The sequence below is a fragment of the Scomber japonicus genome, chromosome 1 (assembly GCF_027409825.1).
Source record: "Scomber japonicus isolate fScoJap1 chromosome 1, fScoJap1.pri, whole genome shotgun sequence".
Classification (NCBI taxonomy): Eukaryota; Metazoa; Chordata; class Actinopteri; order Scombriformes; family Scombridae; genus Scomber; species Scomber japonicus.
Genome location: NC_070578.1, coordinates 2,238,675 through 2,262,772, shown reverse-complemented (window position 1 = coordinate 2,262,772; position 24,098 = coordinate 2,238,675). Strand labels below are relative to the sequence as shown.

At 40.1% G+C, this 24,098-nt stretch overlaps 2 protein-coding genes across 2 annotated transcripts; one reads left to right on the top strand and one right to left on the bottom strand.

Annotated features, from left to right (window-relative positions):
- Positions 1-1,630: 1,630 nt before the first annotated feature.
- On the top strand, positions 1,631-6,790 carry zgc:158785 (uncharacterized protein LOC791214 homolog). The gene is made up of 4 exons (XM_053321987.1): positions 1,631-1,794; positions 3,687-3,891; positions 4,930-5,136; positions 6,632-6,790. Exons 1-4 carry the CDS (start codon positions 1,631-1,633, stop codon positions 6,788-6,790), a joined length of 735 nt encoding a protein of 244 aa, XP_053177962.1.
- A 2,592-nt stretch (positions 6,791-9,382) lies between these two features.
- On the bottom strand, positions 9,383-21,006 carry lmnl3 (lamin L3). Its single transcript, XM_053322707.1, has 11 exons — positions 20,612-21,006; positions 19,589-19,745; positions 18,364-18,489; positions 18,093-18,263; positions 17,841-17,966; positions 14,058-14,278; positions 13,738-13,972; positions 12,694-12,801; positions 12,437-12,553; positions 12,089-12,199; positions 9,383-9,497 (listed from the first exon to the last, which is right to left on the bottom strand). The coding sequence occupies exons 1-11, from the start codon at positions 21,004-21,006 to the stop codon at positions 9,462-9,464; spliced, it is 1,803 nt and encodes a 600-aa protein (XP_053178682.1). The 3' UTR covers positions 9,383-9,461.
- Between the last annotated feature and the right edge of the window lie 3,092 nt (positions 21,007-24,098).

Here is a 24,098-nt window from a genome sequence, read left to right as displayed (position 1 = left end):
AGCTGGGCTAGCTGTTTCCAGTCTCTAATGCTAATAGGCTAACTGTCTGTACTTAAAGTGCTTCAGAACAGCAGATGAGTATTTCACAAAATGTTGCTCTTTTTAGATTAAATCACAACTTTAGTGTTATTCATTGTTTTTGGGGAACATTTTATTTTATATCCAGGAGAGTATGAATGAAAATCAATGAAAAAGACATATTGGTGACAGTGGTGACACTCAGATCATACTGGCTCCAGTTTCAAACAAATTCAAATAGCAGATGCTCTATATGTACATGATAATCATTGCTGTGAGTCTACCTCCTACACTGACTACCTAGCTCTGAGGATGTGCATTTATTATCACTCTTTGAAGCAGCATGTTAGTTTTCTGCCTCTACAACCTAAAGCTGCTTGTGCTTCTACTACACCTCCCAGAGAGAGGAGGCACAGCAACCAGATGGCCCTGGACCTCACTGTGCTCCCTGCTGTAAACAGGGACTGGAGGGGTCACATCAGGTGTGGATGTGTTAGTGGGGAGATGCACAGAGCTGGATTATATTGCACTGATGTAATGACATATATCATGCTGAATCCAGGGGTGTATAGTATACCAGTGTGGGGGATGGCTTGAAGGATTTTATTCCATTTATTATCTTTTTTATGGTTAATATCTATTTTAGAACATATTTTTATTGGCATTTTCAAACATATACATAGCCACAATACAATAAAATGAAATGAAACACAATAAAATAAAATAGTAATATTAGGCAGTAATATTAGTATTAATTAAATTATTATTCCATTGAGATGGGTTAAAAACACTGACATAGACACAGGACCAGAAATAAGTGTTTTATAACATATTTCTATTGGCTTTTTCAAACATACAGCCACAATAAAATAAAATAAAATAAAATGAAGAAAACAGACAGTCACACAAAGTATAATTAGTATTAATTAGATTAATATTCCATTGAAATGGGTTAAAGACGCTGAGATAGATACAAGACCAGAAAGAGATTTTAACAACATGCATTTAAAAACATGCTGTGGATTTTAAGCTAAAGACAAAATCAGTGTTGTGTCTGATGGTCTCTCTGATTCAGCAACATAGTATCATTATGAATGATTATGAATCATGTTCAAACTAGAGGTCTGAAATACACAAAGGAGACCAGAGTTCACCTCCTGTCAAGACCTGCAATTAACTTTTTTAATCACTGTGACCACAATCTCTCCTAACTTTAAGAATATTAAAAGCTTTGGACACTTGACATATTGTGCTTTTTATTACATTGTTGAATATAATCCAGGTTTTGCAGAACTGTCCAATATCAACATTCTTGTCTGCCAGTAGAAGACTAGTTCATGAACTGACACTTCCCGTTCTGGAAATGTTGAGCTTGTTAATTCAGCAATGTCAATTCTTATGAAAAATGTTTATTGGCAACTGAATCAATTAAAGAGGCAACTTAAGTACAACCAAAGTGCATTGTGAATTGTCATGTTTACAATTTAGATTGTGTCCATATAGCAGACCCAAAAGTAAAGATGTGATGTCTGAATGCTGAGGTGTTTGATTATTGTGTGTGTCTGTGTTACAGCAGACAGGATGTGAGTGAATGGCCCCTCATATAGCAGACATGACAGCAGAGGAACCCTTGGGCCCCTGGGTGTCCAGCTGTGTAGGAGAGGTGAAATTAATGCCTGAACACGGACTGGAGGAGGAGCTCGACAGCTGCAACCAACAAGTTACACAATGTCACACAGACACAAACTTTGAGGACTGTGCAACTGTCACTGACAGGTAACACAAAACAAACACACTCACCTACTGTATCTGTGATGTAGAGCTGTCTGAGGAGAAGTTATATCACAGTGTTATGAAGAACGGTCTGAATCTGTCTTTCCTCTCCCATTAATCATCTCACCAGTCCTCACATTTATCTGCTGACCCTTTGGAGGGGCCTCACCCCTAGATTGAGAACCACTGGACTAAACTAGCTAACTGTATATAAAGTAGTATAAACTAGCTAACTGTATATAAAGTAGTATAAACTAGCTAACTGTATATAAAGTAGTATAAACTAGCTAACTGTATATAAAGTAGTATAAGCTAGCTCTACCTCCAGCAGCTACAACAGTAACATGCTGGTCTAACACTGATGCTTCACTATTAATAATCTAATGATGTCATATATAATAATATATCACTACTTTTACTGTAATACTGTATACTACACCACTCATAATACTGCACTACTTTTACTGTAATACTGTATACTACATCACTCATAATACTGCACTACTTTTACTGTAATACTGTATACTACATCACTCATAATTGATACTGATTTTAATTATGCAGCCCATACATCAATGGAGAGAGTTGACAGGAGTCCAGGATGTCTTGTATTGAAAAGGTTTATTTACTTGATCAAGGAGAAGTGAATGAATGATCAGTACACCTTACGTGCCCTGATGCTTCCTTCAATTCTGAAGTTTCTCTCCTCCGGGAATAGACTTTAAACCACACAGATAATGCCCAAGGTCGATAGACAAAACATTGCTTAGACCTCACTCAGGACCTTTGTCCTACATCCAACACTATATCAAATCTCTGACTCCAGTTGCCTCTACCCCATTCGCGGAAAACCGTCAAAGACATATCTGTCTTTGCCATAGCAACACTATCAGAATGCCTCCCCAAAAGGAGCAGACTCACGCTTACCACTATCTCAACGGGAGACAGTGTCTAACCTTATCATTTGGTGAGGCCTTGCTATGACTGCAAAGCCTAGTTTGACCCAGTGTATACTAATGATGGAAAATTCCCTTACAATAATACTGCAGTACTTTTACTGTAATACTGCATACTACGTCACTCATAATACTGCACTACTTTTACTGTAATACTGCATACTACATCACTCATAATATTGCAGTACTTTTACTGTAATACTGCATTCTACATCACTCATAATACTGCAGTACTTTTACTGTAATACTGCATACTACATCACTCATAATACTGCAGTACTTTTACTGTAATACTGCATACTACATCACTCATAATACTACAGTACTTTTACTGTAATACTGCATACTACATCACTCATAATACTGCAATACTTTTACTGTAATACTGCATACTACATCACTCATAATACTACAGTACTTTTACTGTAATACTGCATACTACATACCTACATGTACATGTACTTCTTCCATCATTGGCTAAAGATGATATCAGAATTTTATGAGTAATATTTATTTTTAAACAGTTGTATAAACTTTGGCCAAAGATAATATTTTTAAATGAAGATCAATATGTCATTGTTTTTATTGTGAGCCTAGTGATCTCATAGTGAGTGGAGGTCAATATATCAGGTTCAGTCCAGGAGTTGACTGCATGTCTGACTGTCCAGCCAACTTTTGGCAACTCATAACCTAGCAACCACACCCACTTCAGAAAAGATTGTGTAGGTGTGTGTAAGTGTGTGTCTCTCAAGCTCTCCTTTCTTTCTTTACACAACTAATTCTGTCACTTGCACACTTTTTTGTGTGAGCAAAAGAGTGAGACTGTCTAAAAGTGTGCACTGTTATCCCCATTTATATAATGAATCATGATCTAAGGTAAATGTTGGTTCACATGTACTCATTCATCCTCTGACATGGTTGCTGTGTGTGGTGTGTCAGTCTGTGCAGTGAGGAGCCGTTCTGTAGGATTTGCCATGAGGGCAGCGGGTCCGGGGAGCTGCTGTCCCCCTGCGAGTGCTCCGGCACCCTGGCCATGGTGCACCAGGCCTGCCTGGAGCACTGGCTCACTGCCTCCAACAGCAGCCACTGTGAACTCTGCCACCACCACTTTACACTGGAGCGCCTGCCAAAACCTTTCAGTGAGGTAACACACAGCAAAGTGACTTTATAACAAGCATGTTTCCAAAAATGCTGAACTGTTCATTAATGTGATACTGAGCCCACCTGAAATACAAGTTCACATCCACTCAAAAGATGAAGCACACAGTGTCACCTGTGCATCCAATAGGCCGGCTTCTTTTTCTCAATGAGACAGCAGATGTCACTGTCAGTGGGAGGAGCTTCCTCCTGAGTCGCTTCCTTCACGTTGGAGAGCCTGCTGCTGTTCGCTGGACCGCTTTTACCACTAAGCCACTTAGCCTGAGAGCCAGATTAGATGGTGTTTCCCTCCCACACTGCTCTGCAGAGGACAGTACAGGAGGATGTATTAGTGACCTCCTCCTCTTCCTGCTGCATGTGTGGTCATGGCCTGTAATCTGCTGATTAAGCACCATGTGCACCGCCAGGTTAAGCTACACAGTACTAAACGGAATAAACCTGTTGTTAGGCAATGCTGGACACATGCAGAAACATAGTACATTACAGTAATACACTATTACTTTTACTGGAGTGCTGTTAATTATAAGCCTCTGAGACTCCAGGCAGGCCTGCTGTACATTACCAGCATAAACACAAGAGATCAAAGATATTATAATTCATCCTCATCAACATCTGTACTAAAATTCACAGCAATCTAAGAAAATTTAATGATGGGATTATTTATAAATTTGGCTGCACCATGACTAATCATCTGGTGATTAGGTTTTTATTTAACATGAGAAGTTTTGTCTGATGTCACATAACAGCAGAACACAATGTCATGAATTAAACATCAATTCTACCACTTTATATGTGATTATGCATTGTCCATATAGTCATATTCAATTTCAGATTAATACCATTGATGCCATTTACACATCTACACTACTACTAGTACCACTGCTGCTACTGCACACTGCATGCAACAGTTCACAGGAGCCAACAACGTAGCACCACCTACTGGCCAAATCACATACTGGCAAGCAGAACTTTGAACTCTTCTGTTACCTGGCCTTCAATCTCTTTCTCCTCCTCCTCTCTGCAGTGGCTGTGTTCTCCCTCCATGCAGCAGCAGAGGAGGACACTATGTGGTGATGCAGTGTGTTTCTTCTTCATCACACCTCTGGCCAGTCTGTCAGGATGGCTGTGTGTTCAGGGAGCCATGGACCTCTACTACACCAACGGCATGGAGGCCCTGGGGCTCCTGATCCTTACACTGGCCCTCTTCACCATATACGTCTTCTGGACCATGGTACATTCAGGGAACATATTTTAAAATGCTTATATTACCCTACCTAAACATTAAGTCCTCCACTCAAAAATGTGTTTTCCTTCAGTAACGTTTGAGCTTGACTTTGCAGAATGATGCATGTCCAGTTTGACACCCAAAGGCTGTTTTCACATTCGTCTACTGAAGGAAAGTTTCTCTATTTCTACATGTGAGATGATTTTGCGACATCACAACTAGTCTGGTACTTACACCAGTGTGATATGGGAACATGACACTGGTGTAAGTTTCTCCATGTTTAAATATGTATTTCTTCATAGATTCTGAATCTTTCAATGACAAAGAGGTAGCAAGATGTAATTTTAAAAATGTATAGGTAGGTCATTTAACTGTTTTGTAAAATATTAGACAAATTATTATTTCAAGAGGCCATTTTTCATCTCAAACTGTGTCTGGAGGGGGGTAGAGTTGAGAGGAACTACAAAGATGATGTCAAGTGATCCCCTCCAGATGTGGAAAAATACTTTGCTTGATTCATTTCATGATGAGCTCAAAATTTAAATTACATGCTTAATTCTAATTCTTACCTCATTCTCAAAATGACAACAGTTCCTTCTCCCTAACTGAAAAATCCAGAAAGAATATATCATTTTTTTGTCATTAAAAAGTTGAATTGCTACTCTGTGGCGTCTCCTATGTCACTGTAAACGTTAGTGTTTGTGCACTGGAGACTTGGACTCCACAATTGACTCCAAACTAGCAAACTAGCACAAATCATGCTCATAGATACATGTGTTAAAATGAGATTTAAGGTGAATTAGCAAACTTTATTTTCTGTTCATATATTTTTCTGTAGAATAACACATTTTGAGTGGAGGGAAACTTTAAATCTTTCAGACACAGAAAATAACATAACTGTAAATCCTGAAATCCAAACATAAATTTAAGTGTGGTTAGATATACTATCACACTCTGTGTATTTGTCAAGTCAATTCTTGCTAGTTAATCCTGTTGATATGTTATGATGCAGAGTATCAATATCTATATTGCCTTTCCTAGCTTGTACATTAACTTTACTGTACTTTAACTTTACTACACAGCTGCTCTGATAAAATCTCTTATTCACATTTATGCATTATTTTGTAGCTGTTTGTTGTTATTTAAAATCTAATTTTATATTCAGTTTGATTCAAATTTATTTTATATTTTGGGTAGCTGAAAGCAAAATAAAGATTAAGATTACAACACTGGTCTTTACAAGCAGTATAAACATTTAATAAATGGTTTGGTAAGACAAATTATGATGTAGCTGTTAACAAATAAGTGTTTATAAAGTATGGAGGCTGCAGTATAAACAGATATGCCAGACAGGAAAATACTGTTAGAATATGATATGAGAAGTTATACTTGTTAACCCATACTATACTACTATATTGTTGTTGTTATACATGCTTAAAGTAGAGCGTTACCTGTGACATTCCCCAGCTGTACTCATATATATTGGTCATTTGTTTCCCAGGTGTCTGTGCGCTACCACATGCACCTATTCAAGACGTGGAAGAAGACGGACCAGAAAGTGCGACTGCAGGTTCCGTTACCCGGTCACACCACACCCAACCAACAGAGCCTGTCCATAAACGTCCTCTGCAAAGCCACCAACAAAGAAACTATGGTGTAGACTTCACCCTGCTTTACTAAACCTACCTCAATTATAAGAGGAGAGAAGAAACAAAGCTAAAGACACTTCCTAAACCTGACAGCAGCAGACTTCATGTCAGGTTTAGAGTGCTTCATGACCAAACTACTCCGACTTTTTTTTTTCTACTAACCTCACTTGGTGAGTGTATGGATGAACTGAGACTAAGATGTCAGAAGTCAGATATCTGCTCCTTAGATAGTCTTACAGTCTCCAGATCAGAAGAATCATTTTGACTTCATTGTACATGTTCAAGGCTTCAGCCCACAGTGACAATCACTATCATCATTACCTGCAGAAGACAATGGTGCTGTACTGGAGTCTGAAGATCCAGGTAGCTTTCCTCTGCTTGGAATCAGCTCACGATCACCAACTGATGACAATCTGTTGTTAGCTCTAACAGTTACAGTAACAGTTGTATATTGACCTGGACTTGTAAAAATGAGAACTGAAGTCAGTCTTTTACTCACAAAGTCCATGCAGATAATTAGGGGGTTTATTCGTCCAGATTTGGAGATCTCTGTCTCTACCCATGTTTGTTGATGGTCCCCAAAAACTGCTAATAAAAAATAAAAAAAATCATAGGAGGAGAGAGACTCAGAGACTCTGTTGCTATGGATATTGTTAGCAGTTTTCTACTACTACTACCTGATGAACTAATCTCTATGAAAACTGTTTCCATTCATACCAGTTTCTAAAGGTCTGGCAATCAGTTACCTTTACATGACTTTATTCAAGATGACATTACATCATCACATAATGAATGGAACACTTGTAAATTAATTTGTCTCTTGACCCATGTCTATTGCGGTGTTACCCATGTGTGTTTTGTATCAGCTGCTATGATGATAAAGAGGGTATGACATTTTCAATCAAAGCAGAGACACTGACAGTCACTGAGTGGCTCCTGACAAAACACAGTCACTGGATGGAGACCAAGAAAAAAGAAATCTCTCCCATTGCAGTCGATACAAATAATAGCTGTGTAGTGTACAGATTCTATTCTACACATGAACTGTAATAGCTGTAAATATATTGTATTCAAGATATTAATGTTAAAGTTTTATACTAATGTGGAAGGATGTTTGCCACAGAGACATTTATTTTTTATAGTTACTTTATGTTTCTGAGCTTGTTATCTCATTTGCATTGTGGGGGGATAACATCCAACAGCACACTGACTGTTTAGGACTACACTTCATTCTCCATACACACAAGCTTGGAGTTAATGTGCAGTCTGGATTTGGGACAAATCATGTAAAAATCCAAGATGGTGCATCATGTGTTCCTCTCTCACTGACCTGAGTGCTGCTGGTGATGACCAGAAGCTAAATGACAGAAAACTGATGAAGAAAAATGATTAGTTGGTAGTTGAAGCATACAGAAAATGAGGGAAGAGAGGGGTTAAGTGACAAAAATGAAACTGAAGTGGAGATATGGTGGTTTTATGGTAACCTTCAGTTTGTGCCTCTGTTAAAACCCTTCCTGTTTCAAAGTTATATCCCAATTCCTCCAAAAGACTCTTAACCATCTGGATGAAAACACATCTGCACAATAGAAGAGAGTACTAACCTTGTTCTCAAGTTATAAACCAACGACAGATGGTAGCTGCTGGTGTCCTCGATAGAAAACAGAGCTGCAACTTGGACTTAAAAGTCTGTTATATATATATTTTTTTATAGGTGGAATATGTTTACATCCATAAGGTTAAAAGGAGTCTTTGAAGGTTATGTATCATATGACTCTGGGTTCATCATCAAAAGCACAAACTGGAGCCAACTACTGTTATGACCCAACCACTTGACTCAAATCATTTCCACCCATTAATGAGCAGCCCTCCAATCAGTGAGTGAAATAGACACATTTTGCAATTGAAGTGAGTTGTGTTTGTTGTTCATTTTCACCTGCCTGACATGGATTTGTTCCACACCTGAGGAGTGGTAAAGAAGTCAGTTTCCATCTAATGGGTTGTGATTTTTGTTTTTGTTTTTTTAACTTCTGACACATAAAAGCAGATGGATGGAAATGCACCTGTTGTAGTCTGAACTATCCTGAGTAACCAGGACGATGTGTGGAAATGTACAGTATTGTTGCTGCTGGTGTGTTTTTGAATTTGGGTGAACCGACCCTTTAATTCATGCTGCTGTAAACCCCGTCCAGCTTCCTCTTGCTATGAACTGAACATGATTGATGAGGAACTCTACGTGCTGCTTGGACTCATTTTGAGGAGCGACTTCAAGCCCACAGCTTGTCTCCACAAATTCAATTGTAACTTCATTTGTTGCAATAAAATCCTTCATCCTTAAGAACCACGTGTCTGACAAATGTTAGTTTAGAAAACTTTATTATGCCAATAGTTTTATTTCTCACACACACACACACACACACACATATATTTAAGTTAAGTCAAATCAAGGCAGAGCTCCTATCTTCTCTTGTGCACTTAGAGCGATGAAACATGAGGCGTACTGAGGGTGATAGTGTTGCTTTAAGGCGTCAAACTAACATGTCCGTGTCCTACTGTGGGTCGTCAGAGTTGAGGTGGGTCGTACAGGACAACGCTGGAACCGGACAGCTTGTAGGAGGGGAGGGGCTGGAGACGGTCCCCTTCTCCTCAGGCGGACGTGAAGGACAGAGTGAGATGAACGAGCAGTCACATGACAGCGCAGCTGGCCTCCTTAGATAGATCCTGATGGAAAAAAAAGCTCAGCTTTACATCATGGACTGTTTCCTGGTAACAGCAGCTGCCTGGTTAGCATGGAACATGCAGTTAGAGGAAAACATGTAATGATGCTGAGCAGGTTACTGGTGGACAAACAGCTGGAATCATGTGGAATGTCCACAACTCCAGATGTGCATGTTTCTGCAGACACGTCTAGTGATGGGGTTACAAAGTGACTCAAATTGTACTTTCCCCTATTAAAAGAAACATCAAAATATATCTCATGTATCCTAGCTCCATGAAGAAGGGTAAGGTGATTCATATGGACTCAAACTAAGAAATCTGCATTCATTGTTAGCATGTTTATATGTTTAATCTGAAATCATATCCACACTTCATTCAAAATCTAAACCAAACTGCATTAAATTATCAGCTCATTGTGATGAGACTGCCTATGTTCTGATATGTATCTCCCACTGTATCTGAAATCACTCACATTACTCCTTATAATAAAAAAGTAATCATCCTTTGAGTCATCACTGTCAAATGTACAGTTACAATGGTAATTTTTGCATCCATTTATTTAAAAAAAGGCCCTGACCCTACACACCAAGAGTGACAAAACAAGTCATTTGTCCTGCTCTAGCATGTTCTACAAATCTGTGCAAGGATTAAGAAAATTAATAGCATGAATGAGTAACTTGTGTGCACAAATGAATTTGAAAGCACATGTGAAGCTTAAGCAAATGCACACAGACCAGACAACTTCTATATGACCGTAACAAGCTTAAGTTAAAAGTAAAGGGACTGATGGCAAAAAGAGTAAAAGTGGTGTGAGAGGTAAACACATTCTCCAGTCAAGACCTTTCTGTTTTAAAAACCACCAAACCCAACTGGACACCTAAAGGAGATTTTGGAGCCTAGTAACGAACACCACCACCACCATCTTCATCAAAACAATAAATGAGGGAATATCTTATGGAAGATTAGTGTTCATTCCTTCAGTAGTTCTCAACGTGAGAATCTGTGACAAGCAGTGAATCTGTTGTGGAGGCTCGTGGTGAGTAAACACGATTGGGTTTTTTAAATTTGGTTTTTATATTTGTCAGCCAAAACATTAAAATCACAGACAGGCAGAGTGAATACAACTGGTTATCTCATTAAAAATGGCAGCTGTCAACAGATGGAATATATCAGACAGTAAGTGAACAGTCAGTTGATGTGTTGGAAGCAGGAAAAAGGACAAGCATAAAGATCTGAGTGACTGACAAAGGACGAGTGACTATCAGATGACTGGATCAGAGCATCTCCAAAACAGCAGGTCATGTGGGGTCTTCCCAGTATGCAGTGGTCAGTACCTACCAAAAGTAGTCCAAGGAAGGACAACTGGTGAAACTGTGCCAGGGTCATGGATGCCCAAAGGCTTACTGATGCACATGTGTAAAGACTAGACCGTCTGGTCCGATCCCACAGAAGAGCTACTGTAGCAGAAATTGCTGAAAGAGTTGATGCTGGCTATGACAGACAGCTGTCAGAACAGAGCGGTTTGCTGTGTAGCTGCAAAGCAGTCAGTGTCCATGCCGAGTCAGCATGGGGCCCCGTCCACTGCTGAAAGCGCCTACAATGGGCACTTGAGCGTCAGAACTGAACCATGGAGCAATGGAAGAACCTACCTAAACAATGTAGCGCACCAGTACGCCCCTCCATGGCAACAGTATTCCCTGATGGCCTCTTTCAGCAGGATCATGAACCCTGCTACACTGTGAAAAGGGTTCAGGAATGATTTGACGAACATGACAAAGTTCAAGTTGTTGTCTTGGCCTCCAAATTCTACAGATCTCAATCCAATTGAACATCTGTGGGATGTGCTGTAAAAACAAGTCCAAACAATGGGAGACCCCACCTCACACCTTACAGGACTTAAAAAGGATGTGCTGCTAATGTCTTGGTGCCAGATACCAGAGGACCCTAAAAGGAAGTATTTTGGAGTCAACGGATCAGAGGTGTTTTGGTGGCACCAGGGGGAGCTATGCAATATTAGACAGGTGGTTTTAACGTTATGGCTGATCGGTGTATATCTCAATTTTACTGGGAATCCTCATCACCACTGAGACATTCAGTCCACACTGACTAACACCAAATAAAATGAACAAGGTCACTTTGTATGTCTGAGTCAGCATAGATTGGTACATTTGATCCAACAGAAGGGTTTCAGTTCCATGAGTGATAGATGTAAAAAACTTGTGGAAATGATGAGCTCCCTGGTTGGAGTAGGGTTACTGATATGTTGGTGAATAAGGCACAGAGGCAGCAGCTGTATAAAACAAAGCCATGCATCACATAGGGACTAGTACACAGAGCAGACAAGTGGGGGTGGGGGGGTGGAGTGCATATGTTTACAGGGGGGATTGGGGGGGGCAGCATCACCCTCCTCACCTACTGCACAGTCTGCTGTGTGCTCAAGACACAGAACAACACTTCTTCTTCTTCCTCTTTGGCTTCAGCAGAGGCAGAGGAAACACAGAGTCAGTGACGTCATGTTTCATACACTGCACTGTTTGTTCATCTGTAACAACTCCTCACTTCTTACTGCATCTGGGTTTTTTTTTTTTTTTTACCTGTCTCCTAAAGTGCTGGATGTCACTGCCTGCCACAAACTCTTCATCAAACTCCAGTTCGGTTTCCTCGTTGCCTCTGGTCTGCACACACACCCTGCGCTCAGCCATCTCCTGAGAAGGTGTCACATGACTCCGCTGAGATACATCGTGATAATCACCATGAGACGACAGATTTGCAGTAGGTTTGACTATTTCGTGCTTTTTAAAAAAAAAAATGATCATGACACCATTTTTGGCTTTTTGTGTATCAACAGTTTACAATGTAGTCGCTTTTTTTTTTTTAATTTAAATTGAGTATAGTGTGCACAGGTGATTTCTGTACAGGGAGATGTAGTGTGCTTCACTGACCTCATGGTTGGGATTCAGCAGGATAACCCTCACATCAGTGATTGGGCCCCAGCTCCTGTGGCCCTCTAGAACCAGGTCCTCTGAGTCAGCATCTGTCTCTGCACCTGCAGCCCAGATCTGTGAACACACACACACACACACTTACTTCAATTCAGACAGGCAGCTGAGTAGTTTTCATAATCCCTCTCTGTAGAGTAAAACAGTCATAAAAAAAAAAAAAACTTATACAGTTAAACATTAGTAACAGGAATACTCACAGTGAGTGTTTGCCCACCAGCCAGCACACAGGAGGACGGGATGTGGAAGGAGATGTCCCCAGTATCTGAAAATGTCCTCCGGACCACCCAGCCACCTAGAGGCTGCTCCTGGAAGTGCACACATGAGAGAAAGCAGTAATAATACTATGTTTGCTCTTCTTGTTAGATGCTATGCTAATGAACAGGTCTGGAACCAGCTCTGCTTTTCTTAACTATATTAAACTTGAATTAAGAACAACGGTCAAACATACATAAAATGCTGCCTATATAAACTTTAAACAATAACAAAAAAAAAAAAAAGCACATATTGGACAACGTCTTCACTGACACCAATTTATTCGTGATTGATCAATATCAGCCAACCAATATATCGGTCGGGCTCCACTTTGCTCCACTCTGAAAAAAATGCTTTTAGCTTAAAACACACTTGACTCTTGCCTCTCATTAAAATAAACACACTTTTATAGTAAATATTATATTATTATAGTATATTATATGATATTAAAAAACATCCCAACATCTACTAATTGCATTTTATTTTGTTTACTTATTTAATTTTTTTGCTATTGTTTTCCTTTCCTGTCTTTGAATATGACTCAATGTCAACTCGATCTTGAGTATAAACAAAGGTGACTACTACTTGACTTCTAAATTGGGTTGGTGTTGCTGTTAGTTTGGCTCTGTTCATTCTGAGGATTTCTTCTGACTGCAGGCAAATCATATCTTTGAGACAGACTGTCCACACTCTTATTTTGTTAAAAACAGATTTGTCCTGGCAGTTTGAATAAGGTCTGATATGGTTTCAGTAGTTTAGGAGAAGACCTGGGGCTGACACGGTCTACTTCTGTTGGAGCTATTGTGTTTGTGTGTAACATCAACCAAATCAAACCAATCAAAGATCATTTTCCACAGCTGGAGAGTTCTTTCTGGACAAATGGGAACTGTGGCACATTAAAGTCACTGATCTGTGTCTTTGCCAATGACAACCATGTCATGGAAAGAAACTGGGACATTTAAAACGAGTTCTTTATAAAAAGCCATTACCGTCTCAGAGGTGTTCCTCAGTCTAACGTATCTTCCGTCCACGTCCACCTCCGCCACGCTCACAGCTCCGTGCTCTGCTGAGCGGCTCGACATCTTATAAGCAGGCGAGCTTCCGGAGGCTCCTTCGTATTTCCTCTTCTTGCCTCGGAGCTTGCTGCGGCTGTGTTCGTGTGTCCGCTGTACGGTGGTTCGCTGTACGGTGGCGTGCTGGGAGGGGCTGGGTGACAGCTGCAGTCTACCAGAAAAATCAAAGTTGAAACAATGTTTCTGACAGACGGGGACGGACGATAATGACTGAATGATGAAGGTGGATGGGGTACCTGTGTTCCTCCACCTCCAGCATCTTCCTGTAGGCGTTGATCTCCATGTCCAGCGCTATCTTGACGTCTAGCAGGTTCTCGTAGTCTTCCAGCTGGCTGTACATCTGGGTCCTCATGCTGAGCAGCTCCTGCTCCTTCTGACTGAGTCTCTGATGCCACATCTCCCGCTCCTGGTCCAGAGTCCTCTCCAGGTCCTGGAAGCGGCTCTCCAACACTGCTTTCTGACAGAGCATATCATTACACAGACACTGTGCTACTGAACAGCTGAACATCGAACTACACAAACACTTCCAATAAAAAGACACTTCAAGATAAAGTGAGCACAGTAAGAAACTGACGCAGGTGACCACACTTTGGTTGAAATAATAAGCACAGGTGGTTAAGTACGTCTAGATTATTAAGACGTTGAATAAAACAGTGACAACAACAGAGATAGAGCTCATCTAAAGACTTGACTGAGGCTTCAAACTCATTGTGAAACTTGCTAAACTCTTCAGGGATCCATTTTTGACAAAATCTTCAACAAATCTCCCAAACATCTGAATGACAGCACTGATTCTACAGAGTGATTCATTGATTAATGTCATTGTACAAGAATATACAAAGACATAAGGTGCATCTCAAACAAGTGCTGAGTAGTCAAACAAAATGAAAATAGGGTTAAAAACGTAGAATACTGCATTTGATAGACTGAATATTGTACTTAGAACTGAAGATGTATCAGCCTCATGGTCCATGGGTACAGGTTCTGCAGTGTTACTGACTTAGAACACAGGAGCCAGCTGAAACTTTTTTTTTTTTCAGTTTAGGATTTTATATATAAAAACATTGGTTTCCTTATAACGATCTGTTATCCGCTATGACAATAAACTGAATATTTTTTGGGTTGTGGTCTGTTGGTCAGGACAAAATAAGACATTTGAGGCTGCATCTTGGGTTTTAAGTAACAGTGATTGACTTTTGTAATCATTTTGACATTTAATAGAACAAAAAAAAAAGAAAAAAAAAAAAGATTTTTCATCCAACTACTCGATAGTCCATGTTAAAAACAAGGAGAAAAAAACTCAACTCTCCATCTTAGCATTTTGTGTTTTATGAACATGGGATAAAAACCAGCTGCCTTGTCTGTCTCTCTCTGGGAATATTTGTATAGATGTCTTTAAAAACACCTAAGACCACTTTTATTAAACTAGTCACACACAGACTACAGTGTTAAACTGTACCATGCAGCATCATAACCAAGATAGCATGGAAAAAGGAAGTGTCAAGGTGTGGTCCTACAAGCAACCCATGTAGACCTCTTATTGGAGTCATGCTATCATGATGTGCATGTAAACATACTGCTAGTGAAATGCTCCATGAGCCTTCTAACTCCTCAGCATTCAACACTGGACTCACTGTAGACTTGATGGAAAAAATAATCCAGATCAATGTAGAAAAACTAGGTGTTATTTTATATGGCATACAATATTCTCCCTTATCCAAACCTGGTGCCTACACTTCCCACAATGCAACTAACCCAATGACAGTTCCCTCTGAAATTCTGGTGTGTGATGCTACTAGCAGCTAATATGTAGCCTGGAGCAAGCCTGCTAACCTCAACTACTTCTAACTCCACCCTCACATTTTTTAAATTCATTTTCAAACTATTACACTTCAGCCCGAACTGGCGCCGACTCAGATGACATCACTTGAGGCAATCTATCAGACACATAAAGCTTTGTACTGTTCTTTACACATAGAAGACCTGAATAAACACACTGATGTGGAAAACTGTGTTTTGGCATCACCAAGTCCTTGTTAGAAGTTATAAAAGAGGTTTAAAGACCGTGTAAAGTGAATTCAGACATTTTCTTCTAAACACATTAAATAGGTCATAAATGTATTTCTAAAAAAGGTGTAAAAAGCATTTCAACCATTTAGATTTGAATTGTGGAGCTAGGCTTCACAAACTGTGTTTCAAGATTTCTGTGTTCAGGATTTAGTGGGCGGGTCTGAAAAGCACCACCGCATTACATAACGTGGCAGTGATTAGCATAAACCTTGCTGCTGTAGAGGTATAAATACATTCAGCGCACACTACTACAGTCTACAGTTAGCCAGTTAGCTGAGTTAGCCCCCGAGCTAGCCACCGAGCTAGCAGCTGAAAGCTAGGGCTGGGAATCGATCCGAATTTCCTGGATCGATCCGATTCCGATTCATAAGGTCACGATCCGATTCGATCCGATATCGATCTATTTACAGACATAATGCAAATAAATACTGTCCCATGTGCTCCATGTGTTTGTGATTGTGTACGTGTAAGAGGGACACAGAGAGAGAAGAGTCAAGAAGTATTATTTGAAATTTCAGTAACATATCCATGGCATTAAAACAATGACCAGAACTAAACAACAATGACCAAATAAAATATAAATAAATTAAAATTAAGTGGCCCTCTATATTGGAAAACTACAAGAACCCCCTGTACCCAGTTTTTGACAACCAGATACTTGTGAAATGCCATTTACAGGTTGTTCATGTAACAGATGGCTTGATTGAATATAAATAAAACGCCAAAATGCCAAAATGCTGCCATTACGATCAGCTGACTATCAGCTGATCGTAATGGCAGCATTTTGGACGGAGGGAAAGGGAACCGTTTTCTCCGTTTCATGTATCTAATAGGTAAAGATACAGTATGCATAGACAGGCTAGTGTTGCCAAACATCAGCCTTCATTCCAGAAGGTGATTTTAGTGGTGCCGTGAGAGAGAGAGAGAGAAAGAGAGAGAGAGAGAGAGAGAGGCCAGTCGGTCATGTCAGCTGACTATCAGCTGATCGTAATGGCAGCATTTTGGACGGAGGGAAAGGGAACCGTTTTCTCCGCTTTTAATGTATTTAATAGGTAAAGATACAGTATGCATAGACAGGCTAGTGTTGCCAAACATCAGCCTTCTTTCCAGAAGGTGATTTTAGTGATGCCGCTTCAGCCATCTCGCTATCTTAAGTTTCGGTTTCGTTTAGCCGGCACTCGCTTTTTATAGTGCGCCTTGCGCGTCAAAGAAAATAGTGCCTTTAGTCACCTGGAAAAGATCGATCCAGACATTTTTGGATCGATATCGTGCTTTTTCAGCGTGAATCGATATCGGATCGCGGATCAATTTTTTGACCACAGCCCTACTGAAAGCTGTCAGACGTAGCATCCATGTTTCTGGTAGAGGTGGTAACTTTGACAGGTGACACTTGGTAGGGGGCGGGGTTTCAGCAAACTCGGCGGGCACGCCCACAGCATTAGGAAGCAGAGAAAAAGGCTGAGTTTTACACAACTTTGAAGCCTAATTTCATATATTTGGTGATTTTTTTTAATCATTCAAATTTGGCAGGGTGGTTAACAACACACTTTTCTGTGGTATGTCAAACTCAGAACACATATTTATTCTTACTTTACACTGACTTTAAAAAAGACGGTTAGCGACATCAGCTGACATTGCTCTAAAATCTCTTCATGCTCTTTAGCCATTGTGCTAGAGGGAGGGGGGTGGGGACACATTTTGTTTTGCTCCAAATGAACAGAATATTGATTTACAAGTTATTTCTGCCAGGCAACACCAACCACTACAGCTGTGTCATTGATGTCTTTGCTTGTCATCGGTCAATAACAGCAGACATATTTGAAACTGCTGAACTTATCTGTGATGTGGACGGTGAGGTCTGGAAGCAGTTATATTGAGTTATATTGTCTGCACAGCTGATCATGTTTTAACAAAACATCTCTTCATGAGCTGTTGTGGACTCAACTTACTTCTTTCTGGTGCTGCTGGAGCTGTGAGCTGAGGGACTCCACTCTGAGCCTGGTGGTCTCCAGTTCATCTTTGGTGGCCGACATGACATTGTTTTTCTCCGATGCGGCCTGCTGGGCGTTCTGTAGCTACAGTGCGGAAAGAATAGAAAGAAAAGAACGTTTTATACTTCATAAACTTCATAATGAGAAAAAAAGTGAACTAAACCTGGAGACTTTTTAAAAAGGCATTATTCACATAATTAGTGTTTGTACCTTTGAGCTGAAGGTCTTGTCAATCTCTTCCTTATACTGCTGCAGCTGAGTCTCATGGTCTTGGCGGAGCTGCTGCATTGAATCGGTCAGTTTACTCTCAAACTCTCTACGTCGTCCAGAGTCCAACTCCACTAAACGGCTCTCATGTCGGCTGCGGATCTCCATGATTTCCTACACAAGAAATGAACGCCTGTGAGTTGTGCAAGGGTCAGTGTGAGACAACAGCTTAGAAAACGTTTGGTTTAGATGTGTGTGTGTGTGTGTGTGTTACCTGCTGACTGATGTTCTTGTTGAGCTCAAGCTGTTCTTTTAGAGTTTGCACCTGGTTCTCCATGTCCACCCTCCTCAGGATCTCAGAGCTCAGCTGGTTCTTGGCATCTGCCAGTGTGCCCTCTGCCTGGTAACACACACACACAGTCTGTTAAAACATGCAGAAATACCCAATACAATAAGAAAACATTAGCCTTCTAGTGTATTTCACCTAGCAAACTGCAGAAATCAAACTTTAGCAGTTAAAGTAACATGGCTGATGGTGATGTTGTCCCACATTGTGAGGAAAAAAGAAAACAGAAACCTCCATCTCTTTATTTGGCCAATAACTGCAGTCACTTCATTCCACCACTCTACAGTAATCTAACAGCCATTATCAGTGTTACTTTTAAAATACGCTTTCACTTAATTCACAACAATCAAGTCAACTTACATCAGTTTAAACCAACCACTAAAATGGTTGAAAATTTTTACCGTTCAACCATTTCACTACCAACTCTTTATACTTTTACTGCTTTTTCTCCCCCAGGAGTGAGATGAGAAGACGGATATCAATCTTATGACTATGTGTGAAGTACTGGCTGGGACAGTGTGCACAGTCACTTCAACCCACTTCTATTATGTGATGGATCAGCACATAATACAATGCTAAATGTATTAATGGTCTGTGGTATAGATGTATTTGAGCTTTGGACACAAACAAAATAGATGTTTCCCTCTGCTTCCCATCTGTATGCTAAGTTAGGCTAACCACATGCTGACTCAGGTCTGTACTGAACAATCCAACATCTCACAATCAAAGAGAAGAAGTGTACTTATTACAAGAGGCTTTCTGATGTGCACTCCTGCACTTTAAAGTCCTTTTTTTAGTTTTGAATTTTATTGTTGTTGTATACATATGTTTTTTTTTTAAATCACTATCTTTTTGAGCTGCTGTAGCGGTACATTTTCCCACTGTGAGATCAATAAAAGTTTAATCTTAGCTTATTGTTATCTCTGCAAATTAGCTTAACAAATTGATGTAACCAGGTGGGACTACAACAATTAGCTAGCCAGCAACAACATAATGATGATGATAATAATAATAATAATAATAATAATAATAATAATAATAATAATAAATCCTACAAATCAGGACTTTGGGGAACTATAACTAGTAGACCATGTTCATGTCTCCAGATAGTCCTGTGTATGTTCTAGTATGTAAGTCTGACTGTAGTTTATACATGTTCCAGCTGGCCCTGCAGGTCACTCAAGTCGTCATTCAGCATCCTGTTCTCTGACAGCAGCTTAGTACATTCAGCATCCTTGGAGTTCAGAGCAGCTTCAACTTTCCTCCACTGAGCCATCGCATTCGCCAAATCACTCTCCTTCTTCTGGTTCCTGAAGAGAGACGACAGAAAGATGAGCACCACAGAAGACGATTCACATCATGTCAAAATTCAGTCTGATATCTGCACTTTTAACACAACCTTGTAAACGGTCATACATACTTTCACAACCTGTGAGCCACAGATTAACCAAACCTTGTTCTGTTATAAGCCTACCATCTTAAAAGCTAGAAAAACATTCTTAAGGAATGTACTCAGTAGGTCAGGCTTGTGTGATCAACTGTAACTGTTCCATTGCTGGTTTGTTAGTTTTTGAATTGAAAAATCAACATTTTCAATTAAAAAAAAATATGAAAATGAAAGTGAAAATAATGAAGTCATCATGAAATCATAATGAAAACATCAAATTTTGTAGAATAAATGCCTGACATAATTGATAATGAAAGACAGAAACTAAATATGTATCAATGTGTACAAATATAGTTTTGTTGTTTACACCAAACCCAGTCCAGGAAACTATCCATTCAACGCTGCCACACTTGTCAACAGGATTGAACATGTTCAAATGTGATTTACTAGTATATTAAGCATCGGTGCTCAGTTCGGCAAACATACAATTGAATTTTTCAAAAGAAATTAACTTATGCAAGTCAATTTGTCCCACATTTGGTAGAAATGCGCCACAGAGGCCAGTGTGAGTAACGTTATGTAAAGCAGGGATAAAAGTAGGAACAATACCCAAATACCTGCCGCTAGAGTGTTGAATGCACCCAGCTCTATACAGCAGTGGCTCACCAGTCATTTGTTACATAAATGTCTATTTCTATATTATGCAGGTGTGAGCGTCATGCAGGGCAACGTTAAACATGAACATTTTTGAGTGGAGTCTGGTGTGTAAGGTCTTACACTTGCTGCTACCTGGCTTGAAGTTTCCTGTACTCCTCGCACACATTTCCATAGTCGATCTGCAGCCGGGCCCTCTCACCAGCCAGGCCGTCCAGAGATGACCTGACGTCGGCCAGCTCCTCTTCATACAGCCGCCTCACGTTGCCCATCTCCCGGGTGGTCGACTCCTCTTTTTCCTCCAGGAGGATGAGCATGGAGGACCTTTCGCTTTCTAAGTCTTGGACCCGCTGGATGTAGTTGGCGAGGCGGTCGTTGAGGTGTCGGAGCTCATCTTTCTCCTGGATGCGGGAGCGGCAGGTCGGGCTGGTGCTGGATGAGGGGAGGCCGCCGGCGGCTGCACTGCGGCGGCTGGCGGAGCGGCTGGAGCGGCTGCCGGAGGCGGCTGGGGTGGAGGTAGCGGAGGCCATGGTGGCAGTGGGCCGGGCGGGTACCGGTGCAGGGTCCACAATAATCCTGATGGGTTAGTCAATTCTTATTAATAGAAAAAGGACGGACCGCAGTAAGGTTCATGTAAACGAACGCACCCAAGCAGCAATATTTGAAATGAAATACAAGTGTCGTAGAAACAGTCCTGATCATGACAACCTGCATCTGTCCAGCAGCTCTAAGTGAGAGGACGTCTCCTCACATTAACTGTCCACAGCTGAAACCAATCACACTTGACGAGTTGACGCACTGAGAGGTGATGCGCTCTACGTCAAGTCAGCCGAAGACACCGTGTATTTCCGGTTATGATTTTTCAAAAATAAAACAGTATTGACGTTTGTTTTTGTGTGGAACAACACACGGTTCATAAACAACCTCCTATCCATCAGCATTTATCTGATGTCATACAAACTACCAAAGTAAAAATAAACTGCACCATTTAACACATTTGTGCAAAAATATCCATACCACGCCATCATAAATATGATCTTTATGTTGTCCATATAAGCCATGATATACCATGTTTTCAAATCCAAATTCTTTTATGTGACATTACACAGTATTTTTGGTGACTAAAAGTGGAAAATCAATGAGTATTTCAGCTACCTGGTGTGCTAATTGACAGCAGTAGTATGAATACCTAAAAAAAAACAGTATAACAGCATTTAGACAATCATTATCTGCAGGCTGCTGTCTGAGTCAAAAAGACATACTCTTTATTAAATCAAATTAACATCATCTGACTTGTCAAACAATGAAAGTGAATGAAAGAGATATTCATCAACAATAGCTGCAATTCAGTTAATGAAGGAAAAAAGCTAATAACTTGTGAAAAACAAAGTTAAAATGAAAATCACTTTAAAGAGTGGAAGAGATTAAAAATGATAAAGATGATAGAAGAAAGTGATGCCAAGAACCCTACATACATTTCTTAAGTTTGCATACAGTCACCAGACCCTTCATTAGGTTCACCTGTGCAAACTGATTCATTCCAATACAACAGCTCTGCTATAAATTCTATGTTTTCAAGTTCATACATTTTCAGTTTTTGTTAACATTGTCAAATTATCACCTTCCTGACAATGTCAACAAAAACTGAAAATGTATAAATTCATAAATGTAGAATCCATAACAGAGCTGTTGTATTGGATTGAATTAAATTGCACAGGTGAACCTAATGAAGGGTCTGGTGACTGTAGGCAAATGGTAGAAAATATATGGGCAGTTATTCCACAATTTAGAAAAACATCTACAGTATAGCGGATTACGCTGTAGTTGCAGCCACCTGTAAGATCTGGGATTAGTACTGATTACTGAATTTATTTGGAAAATGTAATAAATTCTATGAAACTCAATAAATAACACAAGTACCCTTTAATACAAATAAACTTTAATGGGCGTTTTTTCTTAAAATTGTACAATCTCACAACTTTGCTTTGATAGCAGAACCGCACAACTTCCGTTCATTCGAAGGTAACTTGACTAAAGTCACATTCCTGCAGGACATCAGCTGGTAGAGATGACTGGCTAAACGCTGGTAGCTGATGTCACTCATCACAAGACTATTTAAAGTAAAAGTTTGCTTTTTATAAAACAGCAGTACGCTATATTTAAATCAGGTCATGTAAGGCTGTACATATTGTGACACATTTTAAATAAATAAATAAAAATTAAAAAGTGCATGTGTGACGTATTTGTAAAGGAGGTGATTTCCATTGGTGAATATGTGACTGACTTTCTTTCTGAATGTTGCTGAACGTATCTGGAAGAAAGAGGGCGCCATCCCTCCATCTCACAGCACACTGCTCTTTTTTTTTTTTTTTTTTTTTTACAATGTTATTGATTCTATTTTATTTTGAAATACTGAGGCATATATCTCTACTTGTACTGTAATATATATAATATGTAATATCTGACTGCTTCTGCATTACCGTCAGCTTCTTACACACCATGCTATGTGATCTTATATTAATGCAGCCAGTTGAAATACAGCCTGTATGAGTAGAAAAGGAGCCCTCATTCATTCATCCAGCCCTGCAGATGTACAGTATGTCTCCACAGAGCTGAGCGGTGCACAGTGGAGGTCTCTGAGGTCACCGACTGACTGAAGCTTTATGATGTTCTCATTAGTCAAAGTCAAACCTGGTCCCTTCATATGCTGCCAGCTTCTATTCTTCACCTCATAATAAAAGCCTAGGGGTGGTGTGTGTGTGCAGGGGTGTATATGTGTGTGTGTGGGAGGTAAGCCTACACATGCACACACACACACACACACACACACACACACACACACACACACACACACACACACACACACACACCCTTTGATTCCCCCCTGCTTGATGGCAGGGAGCTCAGTTTGGCTGAACTATTGGAATAATCAGTGTGTGTATTGCACTCAGGTGAATGATGGATGCTGACAGAAACCAGGCTACTGATGTGAAACTGACCCAGATCATTTCAAACCTCAGTTGCTTCAGCATTTGATCTCAGAACATCCCAGGGAACACTCCTATAATATCCTTAAAAAGGGGCTTGTATAGAAAGCTTGCTGGTGAGGCGATGATAAAGATGGTCATGCTGTTTAGTGTTACCAAAATTATACCTATATGCAGGTACATGAGGCTAAAATGAGCTCCTGGGTTTCCCACTTCAAACAGTCCATTATTGTTGGAATATGATGATGCCTTGTTTACTATGTATTAATTAAGCAGGTAATGACAGTTAATACTGTGATTTAGTTGTCCATATCCCCATAGTTCCATTAAGCACATTATCCCAAATCAAATGTCACACATTTCAGTACAACTGAAGCTTTTGGGGGCCCTGACTTGGGGCTTTCATAGGCCCCTGAGACAGTTGCCCACTTTACTGGTTTACCTAGTCCCGAGTCACACTGTGTCTTTATATTTCACTGCAAATACAGCATCAGTATAACACCATGAATCATCTATTACAGAGAAGTTGTATGTGGGAGCCATATGAAAACTGAGCATCACGCAGAATGTGTGTGTGTGTGTGCGTGTGTGTGTGTGTGTGTGTGTGTGTGCGTGTGTGCGTGTGTGTGCGCGTC

Bases quoted from the DNA above. Each gene is read 5' to 3' on its own strand.
- lmnl3 (XM_053322707.1), bottom strand. From the start codon at position 21,006: ATGGCCTCCGCTACCTCCACCCCAGCCGCCTCCGGCAGCCGCTCCAGC. The intron at 17,967-18,092 runs GTACAAACACTA...TCCGCACTGTAG, and splicing joins ACAAGACCTTCAGCTCAAAG to CTACAGAACGCCCAGCAGGC. The intron at 13,973-14,057 runs GTACCCCATCCA...TTTTTCTGGTAG, and splicing joins CTGGAGGTGGAGGAACACAG to ACTGCAGCTGTCACCCAGCC.
- zgc:158785 (XM_053321987.1), top strand. From the start codon at position 1,631: ATGACAGCAGAGGAACCCTTGGGCCCCTGGGTGTCCAGCTGTGTAGGA. The intron at 3,892-4,929 runs GTAACACACAGC...TCCTCTCTGCAG, and splicing joins TGCCAAAACCTTTCAGTGAG to TGGCTGTGTTCTCCCTCCAT. The intron at 5,137-6,631 runs GTACATTCAGGG...TTTGTTTCCCAG, and splicing joins TATACGTCTTCTGGACCATG to GTGTCTGTGCGCTACCACAT.